Source organism: Meleagris gallopavo, chromosome 31, assembly GCF_905368555.1.
Source record: "Meleagris gallopavo chromosome 31, MGAL_WU_HG_1.1, whole genome shotgun sequence".
Taxonomy (NCBI): domain Eukaryota; kingdom Metazoa; phylum Chordata; class Aves; order Galliformes; family Phasianidae; genus Meleagris; species Meleagris gallopavo.
In genome coordinates, this window is record NC_139434.1 from 1,568,854 (window position 1) to 1,586,689 (window position 17,836).

Here is a 17,836-nt window from a genome sequence, read left to right on the forward strand (position 1 = left end):
AGGGCTGCAGCATCACTGTCGCCACCTCCAACCCCCAGATCTCTGCGCCGTCTCGCCCGCCCGCCCTCCAGACCCCTCGCCTCACACCACAGAGGATGATGTGTCTGAGCCCCCCACACCAGCCCTGCCTGAGCCCCCCAGGAGCCCCGGCACCACCATGGACACGGAGCCCCCTGGCTCCCCGCCGCCCCCTCTGGGCTCCCCTGCCTGCACCCCAGCCCCTGCCGAGCCCCCCGAGGATGAGGAGATGGAGACGGGCGGCGGTGAGGGCGACTCATCGAGAAGCCCCCCTGGAGATGGCACCCATGCCAGCCCACCCCCAGAGCTGGGGCCCTTCCAGGGCCTGCCTGAGGAAGAAGAGGAGGAGGAAGAAGAAGCACCGAGGCTGGAGCGGGAGGGCACCAGCGGGAGCTCCCCACCGCTGAGTGAGGAGGACGGGCTGGAGGAAGGGCGGGCGGGGGGGAACCCTGAATCCAAGGGATCCCCTCTGCTCCTGGAGCCAGAGGAGCTGGGCCTCGAGACCCCCATGGAAGTGTGCACGGCTGGGGAGAAGCTGCTGGAACGTGGGGACGAGGGGGGCCCCGAGCCCCCTACCCTGCGCCCTCGGCCCGATATCCTCAACGAGATCTCCAACCTGAGCCAAGGGGACACGAGCAGCAGCTTCCCTGGCTCGGAGCCTCTGCTGGGCTCGCCAGACCCTGAAGGTGGGGGCTCGCTGTCCCTGGAGCTGGGGCCGGCCTCGGGTGATGCCAGCCTGCAGAAGGAGGACGCCGGGTCGCTGCCGATGGGCGCTGAGACCGACGACTCGCTGCTCTTCGAGCCAGCAGCCAAAGGGGATGCAGACAAGGGCCGGCGGCGCAGCTCCCCAGGGCGCTCCCGTGTCAAGCAGGTACAGGAGAGACCCCAGCCCTCCCAGCATCGCCCTGGAGCAATGGGGTGGGATGGGGGCTGTGCTGAGGCACGTGGTGGGTTCTGCTTGGGTCACCCCCCCAGCTTGCTATAACCCCCCTCTCCTCTTGGCCCCTAGGGTCGCAGCAGCAGCTTCCCCGGGCGGAGACGCCCCCGAGGTGGGTCCCATGGCACCCGGGGCCGGGGCCGTGCACGCCTGAAGTCGACCACCTCATCCGTTGACACTTTAGCAGTAAGGCTGGGCTGGGGTAAGGGTGGGGGGCTGGGGTGTCCCCGAGCTGCTAGGCAGCGGGGCTGAGAGCCGAGGATGTCCCCTCCATCCCCATCTCCTCCATCCCAGTCCCTCAGAACGGCTCGGGGAGCCCTCAGGGTTTCGATGTGGGGTGGGCTGGGGTCCTGGATGTAATGCTGTAGGGTGGGGGGCTTCATCCTACCAGCACAGGGCTGGTGCAGAGCTGGGCCCTGGGGAGAGGGCAGCTGCTGGTGGGTGGTGTGGGTGGGTGGGTGGGTGTGTGTGTGTGTGTGTGTGTGTGTCCGTCCTTGTGGGCCCTGGGCTGTGGCTGTTGCCCACCAAACTGTGTGGCAAGCAAGCGGGGGTCCCTGGGCCTGAGCCCCCTGCCTGCCCTCAGCTCGCAGACGTGGAGAGCTCGCCCAGCAAGGAGGAGGATGAAGATGACGATGACACGATGCAGAACACGGTCGTCCTTTTCTCCAACACCGACAAGTTTGTGCTCATGCAGGTGAGCGGAGCGGTGCAGGGTGAGCAGGTGGGACAGGGCTGCATCCCCTCCGCTCCCCTCACACCTCCGTCCTGCAGGACATGTGCGTGGTGTGCGGCAGCTTCGGGCGCGGCGCCGAGGGTCACCTCCTGGCGTGTTCTCAATGCTCCCAGTGCTACCACCCCTACTGCGTCAACAGCAAGGTGAGTAGGGCTGGGATCAGCCTTGGGGGGAGCCGGAGGGGTTGATGCTGTGCCCAGACTCCTTTACGGCTGTGGCAACGGCCGGGGGCACACGGGGGGTGATGCCGCGTCCGTGTCGGTGCGCCCTGCCGCTCTGGCTCTGCCCTCTGCTCACCCCGCTGTCCTCAGATCACGAAGGTGATGCTGCTGAAGGGTTGGCGCTGCGTGGAGTGCATCGTCTGCGAGGTGTGTGGCAAAGCCTCCGACCCGTCCCGGCTTCTGCTCTGCGACGACTGCGACATCAGCTACCACACCTACTGCCTGGACCCGCCGCTGCAGACCGTGCCCAAAGGCGGATGGAAGTGCAAATGGTGCTCGAGGGGTCCCTGGGGGGAGCACAGGGAGGGCGGTGTGGGGCTGGTGTCGAACCCCCTGCCCTTTTCCCCAGGTGTGTGTGCTGCGTGCAGTGCGGGGCAGCTTCCCCTGGCTTCCACTGCGAGTGGCAGAACAACTACACGCACTGCGCGCCCTGCGCCAGCCTCGTCGTCTGCCCCTTCTGCCGAGAGAAGTACGTGGAGGATGATCTGCTCATCCAGTGCCGCCACTGCGATCGGTGAGCCCTGCAGCACGTGGATCTGGGGGAGGTCGGGGTGGATTTCAGCCCCATTCATCACAGTTTGGTGCTGGGGTTCATCGTGTGGCTGCTTTGGAGCTGCGCAGGGGTGTCCTGCTGAGCGAGCCTTGCAGGGTCTCATCCCAGAGGTTTTCTGCTCCCCGTTGCTGTTCTGCGTGCTGTTCCAAAGCATCCCAGTGGGGGCAGCTGCTCCGTGGGTGTCTTTGGGGTGGCTGGGGTGTGTGATTGTTCCCTGCTGCCCGCAGGTGGCTGCACGCGGCGTGCGACAGCCTCTTCACCGAGGAGGAGGTGGAGCAGGCAGCGGATGAAGGCTTCGACTGCAGCGCCTGTCAGCCCTACGTGATCAAACCGGCGGGTGAGCGCCTGGGGCGAGGGGGGAACCCGTGGGGTTGGGGGCCGTGGGGCAGTGAGGACTCACCTTTGTCTGCTTCAACCCCTGCAGCACCTGTGCCCACGCCAGACATGTTGGCCAAGGCCAAGGAGCCAGGTACGTATGGTGCTGCGGTGGGTGCCATCGGCCCCGCGGGGATCTGGCTGTGCACCCAGCTGTCTCTTGTCCCCGCCAACGCCAGCTTTTGTCCCCGCAGAGCCCCAGTATTTCCGTTTTGAGGGCGTCTGGCTGACGGAGACGGGCATGGCGGTGCTGCGCAACCTCACCATGTCCCCCCTGCACAAACGGCGGCAGCGCAAAGCCCCTCGTCTGGGTGCCCTGAATGGGGATGGGGGGCTGGAGGGGGGAGACCCCCTGGGTCCTGATGAGAAGAAGGATGGCGACCTGGACGCTGACGAGCTGCTCAAGGCTGAAGGTGCGCCTTCCCCAGTGGGTAAGCTGGGGGAAGGGGTGCTATGAGAGCCCTGCTGATACGCTTCCCCCTTTTGACAGTGGGTGTGGAGCACATGGAGTGTGAGATCAAGCTGGAGGCTCCAGCCAGCCCCGACCGCGACGTGGGGGCTGACGTGGACTCGGGGAAGGGGCTGGAGGACCCAGATGAGTGCAAGAAGAGGAAGCGCAAACCTTACCGACCTGGTGAGTGCTGCCCGTGGCTGCCCACAGCCCCAAACCTCCCTGGACCCACTGTGACCTCTGCGTGCTCCTCTGTCCCCAGGCATCGGTGGCTTCATGGTGCGGCAGCGCAAGTCCCACACCCGCCTGAAGAAGGTCCCAGCAGTGCTGGCTGAAGTGGGACGTGAGGGGCTGAGCGCAGAGGGGCACCCAGAGGATGGTAGGGACCCACAGAGCCTGTCCCCCAGCCCCTTTATGGTGTCCCCCCCCATCCCCAGGGGATGGAGAGAGACTGGAGGGTACATTTTGGAGTGCTGTGATAGTGCCATACCCGAGCTCTTCCCGCAGCATAGGGACAGCCTTGAGAAGAGATGGTAACAGGGATGGTAATGCCGTTTGTAGGAGCTCCAGGGGACCTCCCTGCAGAGGGTGGCCTGGATCCAGGCTCAGCTGAGGGGGACGAGAAGAAGAAACGCCGTGCACGGAAAAAGAGCAAACTGGAAGACATGTTCCCTCCATACTTGCAGGTGGGATGGGCAGATGGAAAGAGGTTGGATGGGAACAAACGGGGATAGGAAAGATAGGGGAACCGTTCTGGCCAGGGTGGGGGTGATGGGATGGCGCAGGGCTGCATGGTGGGGGTGCTGGGGTGCTGACAGTGGCTCCTACCTTGCAGGAGGCATTTTTTGGGAAGGCACTGATGGACCTGAGCCGGAAGGCGCTGCTGGCAGCGGGCGGTGTTGGGGACGGAGCTGCCCGCCCTTCCCTGGCACAGGGTGCCCCACGGCACAAAGGGGACCCCAACGTGGCAGGGGCTCTGCAGGGGACCCCCCTGGAAAGGAGGGAGACCCCCACTCATCCCCGAGGTGAGTCCAGATCGGGGAACGTGAGTCCCAGCTCAGAGGGGCTGATGAAGGCATAGGGATGGGGGGGGCGGGGGGAACGGATGTCCAGTGATGCTGGGGGGCATTTGGGAGGAGATGGGGGGTTGTGGCCCCCCCAGAAAGGTGCCCAGCCTCACTGAAGCTCTGTGCTTGGAAGGGGATGACAGCACAGACGGCAGCGCCACGGCTCTGGATGATGACGGCAAGGATGTCACGAAGGGCGAGGACCTGGGTGAGCCCTGGAACCCCAACTCCCCCCCTCCCACCGTTCTCCCTGGCCCCCAAGTTTGCGTGAGTCCAGCTGGGAGCAAACCAGACTCAAGGCCAAGTCCTCCTGCGGCCTTTGGGAGGAGGGCTGGAGCGTCTCCCACCATAGAGATGGGGCTGCTCTATGGTACGGAGTACAGTCTAGGCTGGATGGGACTTACAGGCTGAACTCTATGGTCTCGCAGGGTGACTCGAAACTCCGGTGATCATAGAGTGTTGTCTAGAGCGCCCCCGAGCGGTGTGGCGCCCTGCCTGCCCTGGGGGTCCGAGAGTTGGTTTTAGGGACTGCAGGCAGTGGCAGTGGGACCGAGCCTGGGGGGGGGGGGGGTCCCAGCATGGGGGTCTGAGGGCATCACTCCAACCCCTACTTGCAGGGACCCATGACCCCAAGGACTCCCCAAACCGTGGGGACGCTGAGAAGCCGGCCACCCCCGGGGAGGGCGCGCTGAGCTCCGACCTTGACAAGATCCCCACGGAGGGTGAGGGCCCACCACCACCTTCCCCACCCCCACCTCCCCACTAGGCGGGGAGGAGAGGAGCGAGATGCCCCCTAGCACCATCCCTGTGGCTCCTTTCAGCTCCCTCAGTGTGAGTTTTGGGGCTCATCTCTTTCTTTTCCCCTCACAGAGCTGCCCAAGATGGAGAGCAAAGACGTGCAGCAGCTCTTCAAGGACGTGCTGGGCTCTGCTGAGCGTGGCGAGCAGCCCCTCAACTGCGTGGAGGGCAGCGGTGCAGGGCAGGACCCCGGCCGGGCCCAGCGCCCCTTCCTGCAGGGAGAGCTCCAGCTGCCAGGGCAGGGTGGGTGCACACAGGGACTCCCTCCCCCCCCATTTGCACTCAGTGAGCGGATTCTCTGTGTCCTGAGATCCTGGGTTTTCCTCGTTCTTCTAGGAATGAATTGGAAAGGTTTTACGAATGCAGATGGGTGGGGTTTTCTGTTGCAGAAGGGATTTTGGGGGGTTCGCGGAGGGGACTTTGGATCGTGGAAAGCATTTTTGGGACGCGTGGTTGGGATTTTGTATTGTGTGAAGGTTCCTGGTGCGGGCGCAGCCTTATAGCGGGTCTAATAGTGCCGTTCCTTCACTTGCAGGGAGCGTTTCTCTGGGCTCGCTCTCTGGATCCGTTTCCTTGGATTCATATTCTGGAGTCTGTCAGTCCCCGTTCCTCGATAACCGGTACGTGGGCGCCATGGGAGATGGGGCAGCGCCTCACAGTGGGGGCAAACACGCAGTATTGGGGTTTCCCTTCTCCCTGACTCTTTGTTCCCCACGCAGGGAGCGGAGCGGCTTCTTCAGCCCGGACCACTGTGAGCCCGAGAGCCCCTGGGCCAGCAGCTCTGCTGCCACCACCCCCTCGACCCCCACGACCCCCACAACAGAGGGTGAGGGCGACGGGCTGTCGTACAACCAGCGCAGCCTGCAGCGCTGGGAGAAGGACGAGGAGCTGGGTGAGCTCTCCACCATCTCACCAGTGCTCTACGCCAACATGAACTTCCCCAACCTCAAGCAGGATTATCCAGGTAGGGCTCTGGAGGGGATACGGGGTGGGGTGGATCGTGATGCGATGTGTCACCGCGGGCCCCATTTGAGGAGCAAACCCATCTGCTGCAGCGTGGTCCCTGATTGTAGCAACAAACCCCTCTGCTGTGCAGCTGCAGGGTTGTTGAGGACCTTCTTGCAGCAGTGGTGGGGAACTTAATGCCAACTCCTTGGTGTTGGTCCAGAAAGCGAAGGGGGTTCTGAGGTGTCCCGGGTGGGGGGGGCTCACCGGGCACGGGTTAATGCTGACTTTTTCCTCTTCCTGTGCCCTCTGTTGCTACCGGACTCCCAGACTGGTCGAGCCGCTGCAAGCAGATCATGAAGCTCTGGAGGAAAGTCCCCGCTGCAGACAAAGCTCCCTATTTGGTGAGTGGTCGGGGTGCACGGGGGGAGGGGGGGGGCGCAGGGGCTGCCGGGGCTGCGCGTCAGCTGCCTTCGTGTTTTTGTTAGCAAAAGGCCAAAGATAACCGGGCGGCTCATCGCATCAACAAGGTGCAGAAGGTACGTGCTGCGGCCAGAGGTGCCCGGCGGCCCTGTCCCAGCCCTGGGGGACCTGGTGCAGCCCCCCTTTTTTTACCCCATCAGCCCCTTCCCCAGCCCAGCAGGGAGGACGGGCACACTGCCCTGATGGCCGGGCTCTCTCTGCAGCAGGCCGAGAGCCAGATAAACAAGCAGACCAAAGGGGAGGGACTGCGCAAACCCGAGAGACCCTCGCTGCATCTGCGGATCCCGGTGCCTCCAGGGACGCAGCCCGTCTACATCAGCAGCCCCCCTGCTGCGGGCGAGGGCTTCCTGAAGCCGGGTGCTGGAGGAGGGGGGCCGGAGTCTCCCAGCGAGCTCTTCCTCAAACTCCCACCCCAGTCCCCTGCCCAAGTGCCTTCGCACGACCCCTACGGTGCTGCGCCCGCCTACGCGCTGGAACCCCGCTTTTCCTCCCCCCTGGGACAGAGCCCCACTTCAGGCGCTGCCTTCCAGCCCTTCCCCAGCCAACCCCTGGCCGGTCCCCGCTCCATCCCTGGCTCCCAGTCCTCTGACTTTCACCCCACTCCTCCCGGCACCCCTCGGCACCAGCCTGGGACCCCCGACCCCTTCCTGAAGCCCCGGTGCCCCTCTTTGGACAACCTCTCGGTGCCGGGGAGCCCCGGCGCCCGCCCTTCCGAAGCTTTGCTCTCTCCCCTTCCTTTTGGGGAGCAGAAGAAGGGCCTGGAGGTGAAGAAAGAGGAAGGGGGGAGCCTGGGGGTCTGCTCGCCCAGCTATACGCCCGCCATGGGCTACGGGGACTCCCCGGGTGGCCCTCATCTCTCCGCTGCGGAGCTGAAGGCCGCCGATGTCTTCAAAGCCCCCATGACCCCTCGGGTCTCTCAGGTAGAGCCTCAGAGCCCGGGGCTGGGGCACCGACCCCCCGACCCCCATCCCTTGGCCCCCTCACCCCCCGGTCACCCCGATCTCTACCGCCAGTCCCCCTATCCTGACCCCTACGCGCAGCCCCCGCTGACACCCCGGCCGCAGCCCCCTGCTGATGCCTGCTGCCCCCTCCCACCCCGCTCGCTGCCCTCGGAGCCCTTTTCCCGTGTCCCCGCCAGCCCCCAGTCCCAATCCAGCTCCCAGTCCCCGCTCACCCCCCGGCCCCTCTCTAATGAAGCTTTCTGCCAATCCCCCGTCACTCCCCGTTTCCAGTCCCCGGATCCCTATTCCCAGCCACCTTCCCGGCCTCAGTCCCGGGACCCTTTCACCCCTTTGCACAAACCCCCTCGGCCCCAGATGCCGGAGCCAGGCTTCAAGCCAGGACCGCTGTCCCACAGCCCGGCGGCCACTGGGGGCTTTGGGGGCACCCTGGCAGGTGAGCCCCACGCCAAGGCACCGGGTGGGCAGCAACCCCCCTTCACCCGCTCCCCCGGTGCCAGCGTCTTCCCAGGCAGCCAACCCCCCATGCGCTTCACCTTTCCCCCATCCGTCTCCGAGCCTCTTAAGGGCTCCCCGTCCCACCAACCCCATGGGATCAACAGCCATTTTGTCCCCGGTAAACCTCAGAGCTCAGCCTACACCTCGTCCCCTGCTTTCCACCAAGCCAGCAGCCCGCTGGGCACCGGGGCTTCTGACCCCTCTTACAGCCTCTCACCCCTCCGGCCGCCCTCTGTGCTGCCCCAGCAGCCCCCCGCTGCCCCCCAGCAGCCGGATGCCAGCATCGCCTTCCTGCCCCGAACTGCAGTGGGGGCTGATAAGAGGGAGGAGACGGCTGCGGGGCTCTCAGCACCCCCAAACCGTGACCTGGCCGAGCTGCCTGGTGGGCAGGACGGGGCCGTGGGCACCATGAGTCAGTCGGAGCTGGAGAAGCAGAGGCAGGTGAGGGCTCTCCAATGGTTGCATTGCATCCTTTTGGGTTTGGGATGGGCTGGGAGAGAGCAATGTGGGTCTCTATAGTCGGTGATGGATCCCCAAAGCCACGCAGGGGACGTGGGCAGTGGGGGGGGGGCAGCGGGGTGGTACAGCTGAGGGTCTGCTCTTGCTTTGTGCATGGTTTGGGATGGATCTCGCTTTGTGCCCACCCTCGCCCCTAATACTTGCATCCTCCCAGCGCCAGCGGCTTCGCGAGCTGCTCATCCGTCAGCAGATCCAGCGCAACAGCCTGCGGCAGGAGAAGGAGAGCGCAGCAGCAGCAGCCACACCATCCCCATCAGGCTGGGCTCCTGAATCCAGCAGCCAGCCCTATGAGCTGAGCCGCACCATGACCACCTACCAACCACCACAGGTAGGATGGAGGCACGGGGACGCGGCACGGAGGTTGGGGATGGATGTGTGGGGTGATGCCGTGGCCTTCTCTCCTAGGATAAGAGTCTCCTGGGGACGTTGGCCACTGCAGCCGGCAGTGGGAAGCTGCCTGGCTCTGTTATGGTGCAGACAGCCACGTTTGTGCAGGATGAGAGGCTCTCCCGGCCCCCACCAGCTGCCACGCCGGCTGCGATGGACATCAATGGGAGGTGAGAGCTGTGGATGTGGGCAGGCAGTGGGGCTGGGGGCTCCCCTGGGTGGAGATGGGGGGGGGAGGGAGGGGCAGGGAGGTGCGTGCCAGCGGTGTTTGTGGGATTTGATGAGGGGAGATGGGGTTGTGGTGGCTTTGCGGGGTCCTCGAGGGGGTCGGGATGCCACGGGATGTCCCGTGAGTGGTGGGTTTGTGGCCATAGCAGTGCCACTGGGGTCAAGACGCTATGGGGCATCCTATGCGTGGTGGGTTTGGGGCCACGGCAGTGCTGAAGAGGTCGGCATACTGCGGGATGTCCCGTGTGTAGTGGGTTTGGGGTCACGGCGGCACCCCAACACCGTGCTATCTTGCAGGGCGGCAGTTGGGCCCCCCAGGCCTTCTACCCCCGTGGAGTCTTCCCAGCGCTGTCCCCGCAGCAGCACCTCTGGCAGCAGCAGCAGGCAGCCCTGCGTCTTCCCGTCGCCTCCCGCTTCGCTCCCCCGGCTGCCAGCACCCCCGTGGGCAGCCTGGGCGCCCGCCTACCAGCACCCGCCGAGCCGGTGCCCGCATCCCCCGGCACCCTGGGTGCCCCCTTCATCGAGCTACGACACAACGTGCAGAAGGGACCCGGTGGGATCGTGGGATCCCCCTTCACCCCCCAACCCCCTCGGCCTCGTTTTTTCCTGCCCGGTGAGGAGGGCGCCTCGCAGCCCCTCTGCGCCCCGGTGGTGCCCATGCAGGCGCTCCCTGCCCCGGCGCTGCAGCCCCAAAAGATGCCGGTGGTTCCGCTGCCGCCCGCGTCGCCGCAGGGCACCGAGATGAGCAACAGCCACCACCAGCTGCACGCCAAAGCGGTGCCCCCCGCCCCGCTGCCCACCCCCGGCCTGGATCTGCAGCACGTCCCCCCACGCCCGCTGTCTTCTGGCTCTGCTCTGCGCCCCGATGGCACCAAGGACGGCGCTGCTCCGGCTCCGGCCCCGGGGAAAAGCCACCTGAACCTGGAGGGCGGGCGGCTGCCCTGCGAGGTGCCGGTGGAGCCCGACCTGGACGACGACTTTGGCTCCCACAAGGATTTGGAAGACGACGACGATTTGGCAAACCTGAGCCTGGATCCGGACGTGGCCAAAGGGGACGACGATTTGGGCAACCTGGACAGCCTGGAGACGGCGGATCCCCACCTGGACGACCTGCTGAACGGCGACGAGTTCGACCTGCTGGCTTACACCGACCCCGAGCTGGACACCGGCGACAAGAAGGACATCTTCAACGAGCACCTCCGCCTGGTCGAGTCGGCCAACGAAAAGGCTGAGCGCGAGGCGCAGCTCAAGACGGAGCCGTCGGGACCCGGCTTGAAGCTCCCTGACCCCGGGGACGGCAAAGATGCAGCACCGACGGCGGAGGACCGCGATGTGCCCAAAGAGGGGCTGGTGCCCGCGCTGCCCCCAGACCCATCCTTCAAGGCACAAAGTCTGGAGGCGAAGGCGGCCGCGCCGCCCACCGACGTCAAACCCAAACTGGAGGATGGATGTCTGAAGACCTCACCTTGTCAATTCACCGCCGGCAGCTCCGAGCGGCTCCCTGTCAAGTCAGAGGCCCTGCAGGGCACGGATAAGATCTCTGCGTCGCTGGGGCTGAGCCTCAAACCCAGCCAGGCCCTTTTGAGCCCCAGTGCTGGCCCTGCTCGCCTCGGCTTGACTCATTTCCCAAACAGCAGCTCCACGCTGGAGAAGGACCCGTATGTTGGCACCGGGCGTGGGCTGGCCCCTGCCCAGCTGGGCAGCCAGAGCAACCCCTTGTTGGAGAAATTCGAGCTGGACAGCGGGGCTCTGGGGCTGGGCAGCACACGGCACTCGCCTGCCGACGAGCTGGACAAGATGGAGAGTTCCCTGGTGGCCAGCGAGCTGCCCCTGCTCATCGAGGACCTCCTGGAGCACGAGAAGAAGGAGCTGCAGAAGAAGCAGCAGATGTCTGCCCATCTGCCGCGGGGCACCCCGCAGCTCCCCGCCCCGGGGCACCCCATGCTGCATGCAGCCACGCAGCCCCTGGATGCGCAGCCCCCCCGCCTGGGCACCCCGCAGCCCCCCCTGCAGCTGGGGCTGGTGGCCAGGCCGCAATTAATGCCCCCGCAGCCCCCGCGGCTCGGGAACCCCCAGCAGGGCCCGGCGCTGGGACCCCACATGGGCATGGCCTCCGGGCAGCCCCACGTCCTGGCTGCCCCCCACGGCGTGCAGGTGGCCTTGGCACAGCCGCAGCAGAGCCAGCAGCAGGTGCTGGTGCAGAAGCCGATGGCCGGGGTGCAGCCGCCCGCCCTGGGCCTGAAGCCCCCCCAGCTCGTCATGCAGCAGCAGCTGGCCAACAGCTTCTTCCCAGACACGGGTAGGTGTTGCCTTGATCACCGACTGGGGTGGCTGGGTCGTCTCTTGTCTCTCAGAGGTGCTTTTGGCTCAGAGATGCAGGGTTGCGGCCTGGCCTGGGGGCTCACGGAGTCATCCCTGGGTGATTGCAGACTGGGATTAATTCCACCCCATCTCTTCTCGCAGACCTGGACAAGTTTGCTGCTGAGGACATCATGGACCCCATCGCCAAAGCCAAGATGGTGGCACTGAAGGGCATCAAGAAGGTGATGGCCCAGGGCAGCATTGGGGTGGCCCCGGGGATGAACAGGTAAGGGGCGCAGGGGGTGTGGGGCGGGCGGGACCCATTGCCTGCATCTCATCCCCTTGTCTGATCCCCTTTCTCTCTGTGTCTCCCCAAAGGCAACAGGTATCCCTGCTGGCCCAGCGGCTCTCGGGAGGCCCGGCTGCCTCAGAGATGCAGAACCACATGCTGGCAGGGAGCGGGCAGGTGAGCGGGGTGCAGTGGGGCGATGCCCTCAGGGCTGCCTGGCTCAGTGCCGGAGTCCCTGCTGGGTTGGAGCTGTGTAAGCCAGCAGCTTTGTTGTCCCCTGGCTAACCGGGGGCTGTGGGGAGGGAATAGGGGCATGGAGGAGGGGGCACAGCGCTCACGTCCTTCTCTGTTCCAGGAACGGAGCGGCACTGACCCAGCCCAGGCTCGCCCCAACCCTCCCACCTTTGCTCAAGGTGTCATCAGTGAGTACTGAGGGGGGGAGCGGGGGGTCAGGGTCTCATCCTGCCCCCATGGGCTGAGCTGAGCCGGGGTCCGGAGCTGGGACCCTGCTGAGCTGAGCCCCCTCCCGCCCCCCACAGACGAGGCCGACCAGCGGCAGTACGAGGAGTGGCTCTTCCACACCCAGCAGCTCCTGCAGATGCAGCTGAAGGTTCTGGAGGAGCAGATCGGCGCGCACCGCAAGTCTCGCAAAGCGCTGTGTGCCAAGCAGCGCACAGCCAAGAAGGCCGGCCGAGAGTTCCCCGAGGCCGATGCGGAGAAGCTGAAGCTGGTGACGGAGCAGCAGAGCAAGATCCAGAAGCAGCTGGACCAGGTAGGGGGGCTCTGAGGGTGGGCGCGTGTCCTGAGCGGGCTGTGACCCGGTGCTCACACCGCGCCGCCTGCCCCCCTCTCCGCAGGTGAGGAAGCAGCAGAAGGAGCACACCAACCTGATGGCCGAGTACCGCAACAAGCAGCAGCAGCACCAGCACCAAGCCTCGGCCGTCATGGCCCTGAGCCCCTCGCAGAGCCCCCGCCTCGTCTCCAAGCTCCCCGGGCAGCTCCTCTCGGCGCACGGCATCCAGCAGCCTGCAGGGGCTGCGGTGGGGGCCCAAGGGCTCGGCCAGCAGCCGGGGCAGCCCGGGGGGCTGCGGCTGCCCCAGGGCGGTGTGTCCATGGCCGTGCAGCAGGGGCTGTCCTTCATGGGCCAGCAGGCAGTGGGGAACGCTCCGGTGCCCGGCTCCTCCAATGCTTTCTTCTCTGGGAACCCCGCGCTCCGTGGGCTGACCGCAGACGGCCGTCTGATGCAGGAGAGGCAGCTGCAGAGGATGCAGCTGGCCCAGAAACTGCAGCAGCAGCAGCAGCAGAGCATGCTGGGGCAGGTGTCACTGCAGCAGCAGCAGCAAGGTGTCATGGGCCAGGCGTCGATGCAGCAGCAGGGTGTCATGGGGCAGGTGTCGATGCAGCAGCAGGGCGTTATGGGCCAGGCGTCGATGCAGCAAGCGGGGGTGATGGGCCAGGCTTCGATGCAGCAGCAGGGTGTTATGGCACAGACGTCGATGCAGCAACAGGGCATGATGGGACAAGCACCCATGCAGCAGCAACAGCAAGGCATCATGGCGCAGACGATGCAGCAGCCCGGTGTCATGGGACAAGCACCCATGCAGCAGCAAGGTGTCATGGGACAAGCAGCAATGCAGCAGCCAGGCGTTTTGGCGCAGAGCTCGATGCAGCAACAGGGTGTGATGGCACAGACCTCCATGCAGCAGCCTGGCATGATGGCACAGACACCGATGCAACAGCCTGGTGTTATGGGACAAGCCTCGATGCAGCAGCAAGGGCTCATGGCCCAGACGTCGATGCAGCAGCCCGGCGTTATGGCGCAGACCTCGATGCAGCAAGCAGGGGTCATGGGACAAGGCTCCATGCAGCAGCAGCAGGGCGTCATGGCGCAGACCTCAATGCAGCAGCCGGGCGTCATGGGACAAGGCTCCATGCAACCAGCAGCCATGGTAGGGCAGCCCAGCTTGCTGGGGCAGCAGCAGCAGCCAGCAGCCACCCCACAACCAGGGGCCGTGGGGCAGCCCATGGTGCCCAAGCAGCCGGGGCTGATGGGCAGCCAGCAGAGCCTGTTGGTGCAGCAGCTTTCCCCGCAGCAGCAGCAGCAGCAGCAGCAGCAGCAGCAGCAGCAGCCAGGTTTGCTGGGCCATGGGCCAGGGCTGCAGCACCAGGCGGTGCTGGGTCACCCCGCAGCCCAGCGCCAGGTCCTGCTGGCCCCCCACCAGCAGCGGGTGCTGGGCTCGCCGCAGACTCCGGGGATGCTGGGCCACCGGCTGGTGCTGTCCCAGCAGCTGGGGCAGGCGCGGGCACTGCTGGCCCCACAGCAGCAGAACTCGGGGGCAGCAGCCCAGCAGGGCGTCCTGGGGCTGGGCCAGGGGCAGCCCCCGATCCAGCACTTTCCGCAGCACGGGGCGATGGGCCAGGCCCCCTCTGTGCTGCACCTGAGTCAGGGAATGCAGTCGGCCCCGGCCGTCCTGGCTGCCAAGGAGCAGCCCGGAGGGGCGGAGGGCGGCGCTCTGCCCGCCGAGGGCAGCGAGAGTGGGGGGCAGCTGCACGGAGGGGAGCAGCAGGGACCCCCCAGCGCCACGGGGCTGGGCGAGCCCCAAGCTCCCAAACACCAGGCCGAGCTGGGGCAAGGGCAGCAGCTCCTCCTGGGCTCCCCTCAGCCGGGGGTCCTGGGCTCCGCGCCCACCCAGCCGGGGTTGCGGGCAGCTGCCGCACCGGGCGCCCTGCTCGTCCCTCCGCAGAGCCCCGGGGCCACTCGTCCTGAGCCACACGGGGACACCGCCGGGGCTGCGGAGCCGGGTAAGGGGCCGGTGGGCACCCAGCAGGGCCAACCGCAGCCCCCGCGGCTCCAGAGCCCCAAAGCAGGGCCGGTAGCGCAGCCGAGCGGTGCCACCGCGCTGTCCCCAGGTCTGTTGGGTCAGGTCCCGGGGCCGCTGATGGGGCAGATCCGGGCCCAGCTCCAGGGGGTCCTGGCCAAGAACCCGCAGCTGCGGCACCTGACGCCGCAACAGCAGCAGCAGCTCCAGGCCCTCTTGGTGCAGCGGCACCAGCAGAGCCTCCTGCAGCAGAGCCAGGCGCTCCGTCAGCCCGGCCCCTTCCCTGGGCAGCCCCCAGAGCACGGCCCCCAGGCGCGTCAGCCCCCCCGCCCGCTGGGACCCCTCTTCCAGGCCCGGGCGGGGGTCCCGGCGGAGGAGCAGGGGGCACGAGGGCAGCCCCCCGCAGCGCAGCAGCCCCTGGCTGAGCTGGTGCAAGCGGCCCTGGCTGCCCATGGTCCCCAGCCCGGCCTCGTCCAGCTCCCCACGCCCCCGGCCCCCTCATCCCTGGGTGTGGGCTGTGCCCCCCTGCAGCTGGCCAGCCCCGAGCAGAGTCCCCGAGAGCCAAAGAAGATGTCGCCAGGGGTCCCGGCCTCAGCCCCCAGCCCGGCAGAGCAGGGGCTGGCACCCGATGCAACACGCTGGGACCCCGAGGTGCCCGGTGCCGACCCAGCCGACCCCGGCGAGACCCACATCAATGGGGCTGAGCCCCCCCGGGTGCTGGTGAAGCAGGAGCCGAAGGAGGAGGCGGCAGCGGCGGTGCAATGTGAGACGGATGGGGATGAAGCGGCCAAACCAGAGGCCAACGGGGAGCCTGGGGCTGCCCAAGCCAACAGCCCACTGGTGCCGGGTGGCCGCTCCGAGGCTGGGCACCTCCTGCTGCAGAAGCTGCTGCGGGCCAAGAACGTGCAGCTGTCAGCGCAGTGCCCAGGAGAGCTGAACGGGCACGCGGAGAACCGGGGCACCGGGATGGAGCCACGGCCACAACCGGTGCTGCTGGGCCGGGAGGTGAGCGGGGGGCTGCGGGCTGGGGGCTGGGGGGGTGATCCTGGGGACGTGCCCTGCACGGCTTTTCTTCTTTCGTTCTCCAGGACCCTTCCATCGCCCGCAAGCCGGCGGCTGCCAAGCCCAAGCGGGTGCAGAAGGGCAACGAGCGAGTCCCGGCTTCCCGCAAGAAGCTGCGCAAGGATGAGGGGCTGCGTCCTGGGGAGGCTCTCATGAAGCTGAAACAGGTGTGGGGCGGCGGGTTGTGGCGTGGGACCGTCCCTGACCCCGGCACGGGATCGTTCCTGACCCCGCGTCCCCTCTGCCCACAGGAGCTCTCTCTGCTGCCTCTGACCGAGCCGACCATCACAGCCAACTTCAGCCTCTTCGCACCCTTTGGCAGCAGCCCCATCAATGGGAAGAGCCAACTGCGCGGCGCCTTCGGCAGCGCAGTGCTGGACAGCGTGCCCGATTACTACTCCCAGCTGCTCACCAAGGTGAGGGGGGCTTTTCCTGCGTCTCCGCTGCAATCTGGGGGGGTCCTGGGTCACAACAACCCTCTCACGCTCCCCTGTTCTCCAGAACAACCTCAGCAACCCACCCACGCCGCCCTCCTCGCTGCCCCCCACGCCACCCCCCTCCGTGCAGCAGAAGATGGTGAATGGTGTCACGGCTGCTGAGGAGATGGGTGAGCAGCCCAAGGACGACTCTGCCCGTGAGCCCCAGAAAGGTGAGCGTGGTCGGTGCAGGGTGGCACAGCCCCATAACACCCCCTGCCCCCCCAGTCCCACGACACCCATCCCATCCCCTTCGTCCCGTCCCCTTCGTCCCGTCCCCTTCGTCCCGTCCCCTTCGTCCCGTCCCCTTCGTCCCGTCCCCTTCATTCCATCCCCTTCGTCCCGTCCCTATGCAGACACGCCGGCTGTGGAGGTGAAGAGCGTGGACCTGCTGGCAGCTCTGCCCACCCCTCCTCACAACCAGACTGAGGATGTCAGGTGAGCCATCCCCGTGGGTGCCATCAGGCCCTACTACGGGTGGTGTTGGCGTGGTTGTGACACCTTTGTCCCCGTAGGATGGAGAGCGACGATGACAGCGATTCCCCCGACAGCATCGTCCCTGCCTCGTCCCCTGAGAGCGTGCTGGGCGAGGAGCTGCTGCGCTTCCCTCTGCTCAGTGAGGCCAAACCGGAGCTGGAGGAGCGTGTGCTGTCCCCCATCATCCCCATCATCCCCCGAGCCAGCATCCCAGGTGGGCATGGACCGGGCAGGAGGGGGAATTGGAGCACCTAGAAGGGATTTATGAGGTTTAGGGACCTGCAGGAGGATCCCCTAGGATTCCCTAGGATCCCCTAGGATCCACTCCAGTGTTTCTTGGGGACTGGGGTACGTGGAACGAATCTATGGTGTGTATGGACCAGGGGGGCAGAGCAGTCCCACTCTCAGTAGTGTTTGTGGGGAACTGAGGCACTGTGAAGTGGACTCGTGGGCTCTATGGTCCAGGAGGGACACAGGGAGGCAGAAGGGTCTCCTAGGACCTGCTCCAGCAGTGTTCCAGGAGGAGGCCAGGGCATCTAGGCGGGCTTGTGTGGGCAGCGGGGGTCTGGGTGACTCTGACCCCTTTTCCCCATCCTAGTGTTCCCCGACACGAAGCCCTTTGAAGCCACGGAGCCCTTTGGGGCAGCACCCCCAGGGAAGGTGGGGATGGCCGGCCCGGGTGCCCCATGGGAGAAGGGCAAGAGCAGCGAAGTGTCCGTCATGCTGACGGTGTCTGCAGCAGCTGCCAAGGTGAGCAGAGGGACAGGATGGGGGGGCCCCTACGCTGTGACAGCAGGACCCACTGCATCCCTTCTTCCCCCAGAACCTCAATGGGGTGATGGTGGCCATGGCTGAGCTGCTGAGCGTGAAGATCCCCAGCTCCTATGAGGTGCTGTTCCCCGATGGCCCCGTGCGAGCGGCTGTGGTCGAGGCTAAGAAGGTGGAGACGGACGTGGCTGGTGAGCATCTGCCTTATCCTGTGCCCCCTGTCCCCGTGCTGGGCTCTCTGTGACCAACGTCTCTTTGCAGGGATGCTGGGTGGCAAAGAGAAGGTGGTGCTGGCCGGGAAGGTGCCAGAGAGCAGCTCTGAGTGGCTGAAGCAGTTTGATGCGGTGCTGCCAGGGTACAGCCTGAAGGGCGAGCTGGACCTCCTGACGCTGCTCCGACAGGTCAGCGGGGTCCCCGGGATGGGGGGAGGGACACGGGGGTCTCTGTGACCACAGTGGAGGGGTGGATGGTC

General features: G+C 66.3%; 1 protein-coding gene across 1 annotated transcript in view; it reads left to right on the plus strand.

Annotated features, from left to right (window-relative positions):
* KMT2D (lysine methyltransferase 2D) overlaps positions 1 to 17,836 on the plus strand; it is a 29,619-nt gene that overhangs the window by 5,393 nt on the left and 6,390 nt on the right. Inside the window, 38 exon segments of the mRNA XM_085212079.1 lie at positions 39 to 889; positions 1,028 to 1,141; positions 1,539 to 1,649; positions 1,727 to 1,831; positions 2,000 to 2,181; positions 2,259 to 2,423; positions 2,690 to 2,799; positions 2,887 to 2,931; positions 3,032 to 3,250; positions 3,328 to 3,471; positions 3,551 to 3,667; positions 3,850 to 3,967; positions 4,117 to 4,313; positions 4,489 to 4,563; positions 4,973 to 5,077; positions 5,226 to 5,396; positions 5,689 to 5,773; positions 5,873 to 6,117; positions 6,429 to 6,502; positions 6,587 to 6,637; positions 6,785 to 8,479; positions 8,712 to 8,885; positions 8,963 to 9,114; positions 9,470 to 9,902; positions 9,905 to 11,471; positions 11,636 to 11,759; positions 11,852 to 11,939; positions 12,118 to 12,184; positions 12,302 to 12,534; positions 12,620 to 15,586; positions 15,670 to 15,810; positions 15,895 to 16,059; positions 16,145 to 16,292; positions 16,476 to 16,557; positions 16,635 to 16,810; positions 17,195 to 17,346; positions 17,420 to 17,555; positions 17,626 to 17,765. Coding sequence (XP_085068205.1) covers positions 39 to 889; positions 1,028 to 1,141; positions 1,539 to 1,649; positions 1,727 to 1,831; positions 2,000 to 2,181; positions 2,259 to 2,423; positions 2,690 to 2,799; positions 2,887 to 2,931; positions 3,032 to 3,250; positions 3,328 to 3,471; positions 3,551 to 3,667; positions 3,850 to 3,967; positions 4,117 to 4,313; positions 4,489 to 4,563; positions 4,973 to 5,077; positions 5,226 to 5,396; positions 5,689 to 5,773; positions 5,873 to 6,117; positions 6,429 to 6,502; positions 6,587 to 6,637; positions 6,785 to 8,479; positions 8,712 to 8,885; positions 8,963 to 9,114; positions 9,470 to 9,902; positions 9,905 to 11,471; positions 11,636 to 11,759; positions 11,852 to 11,939; positions 12,118 to 12,184; positions 12,302 to 12,534; positions 12,620 to 15,586; positions 15,670 to 15,810; positions 15,895 to 16,059; positions 16,145 to 16,292; positions 16,476 to 16,557; positions 16,635 to 16,810; positions 17,195 to 17,346; positions 17,420 to 17,555; positions 17,626 to 17,765 — 11,924 coding nt within the window.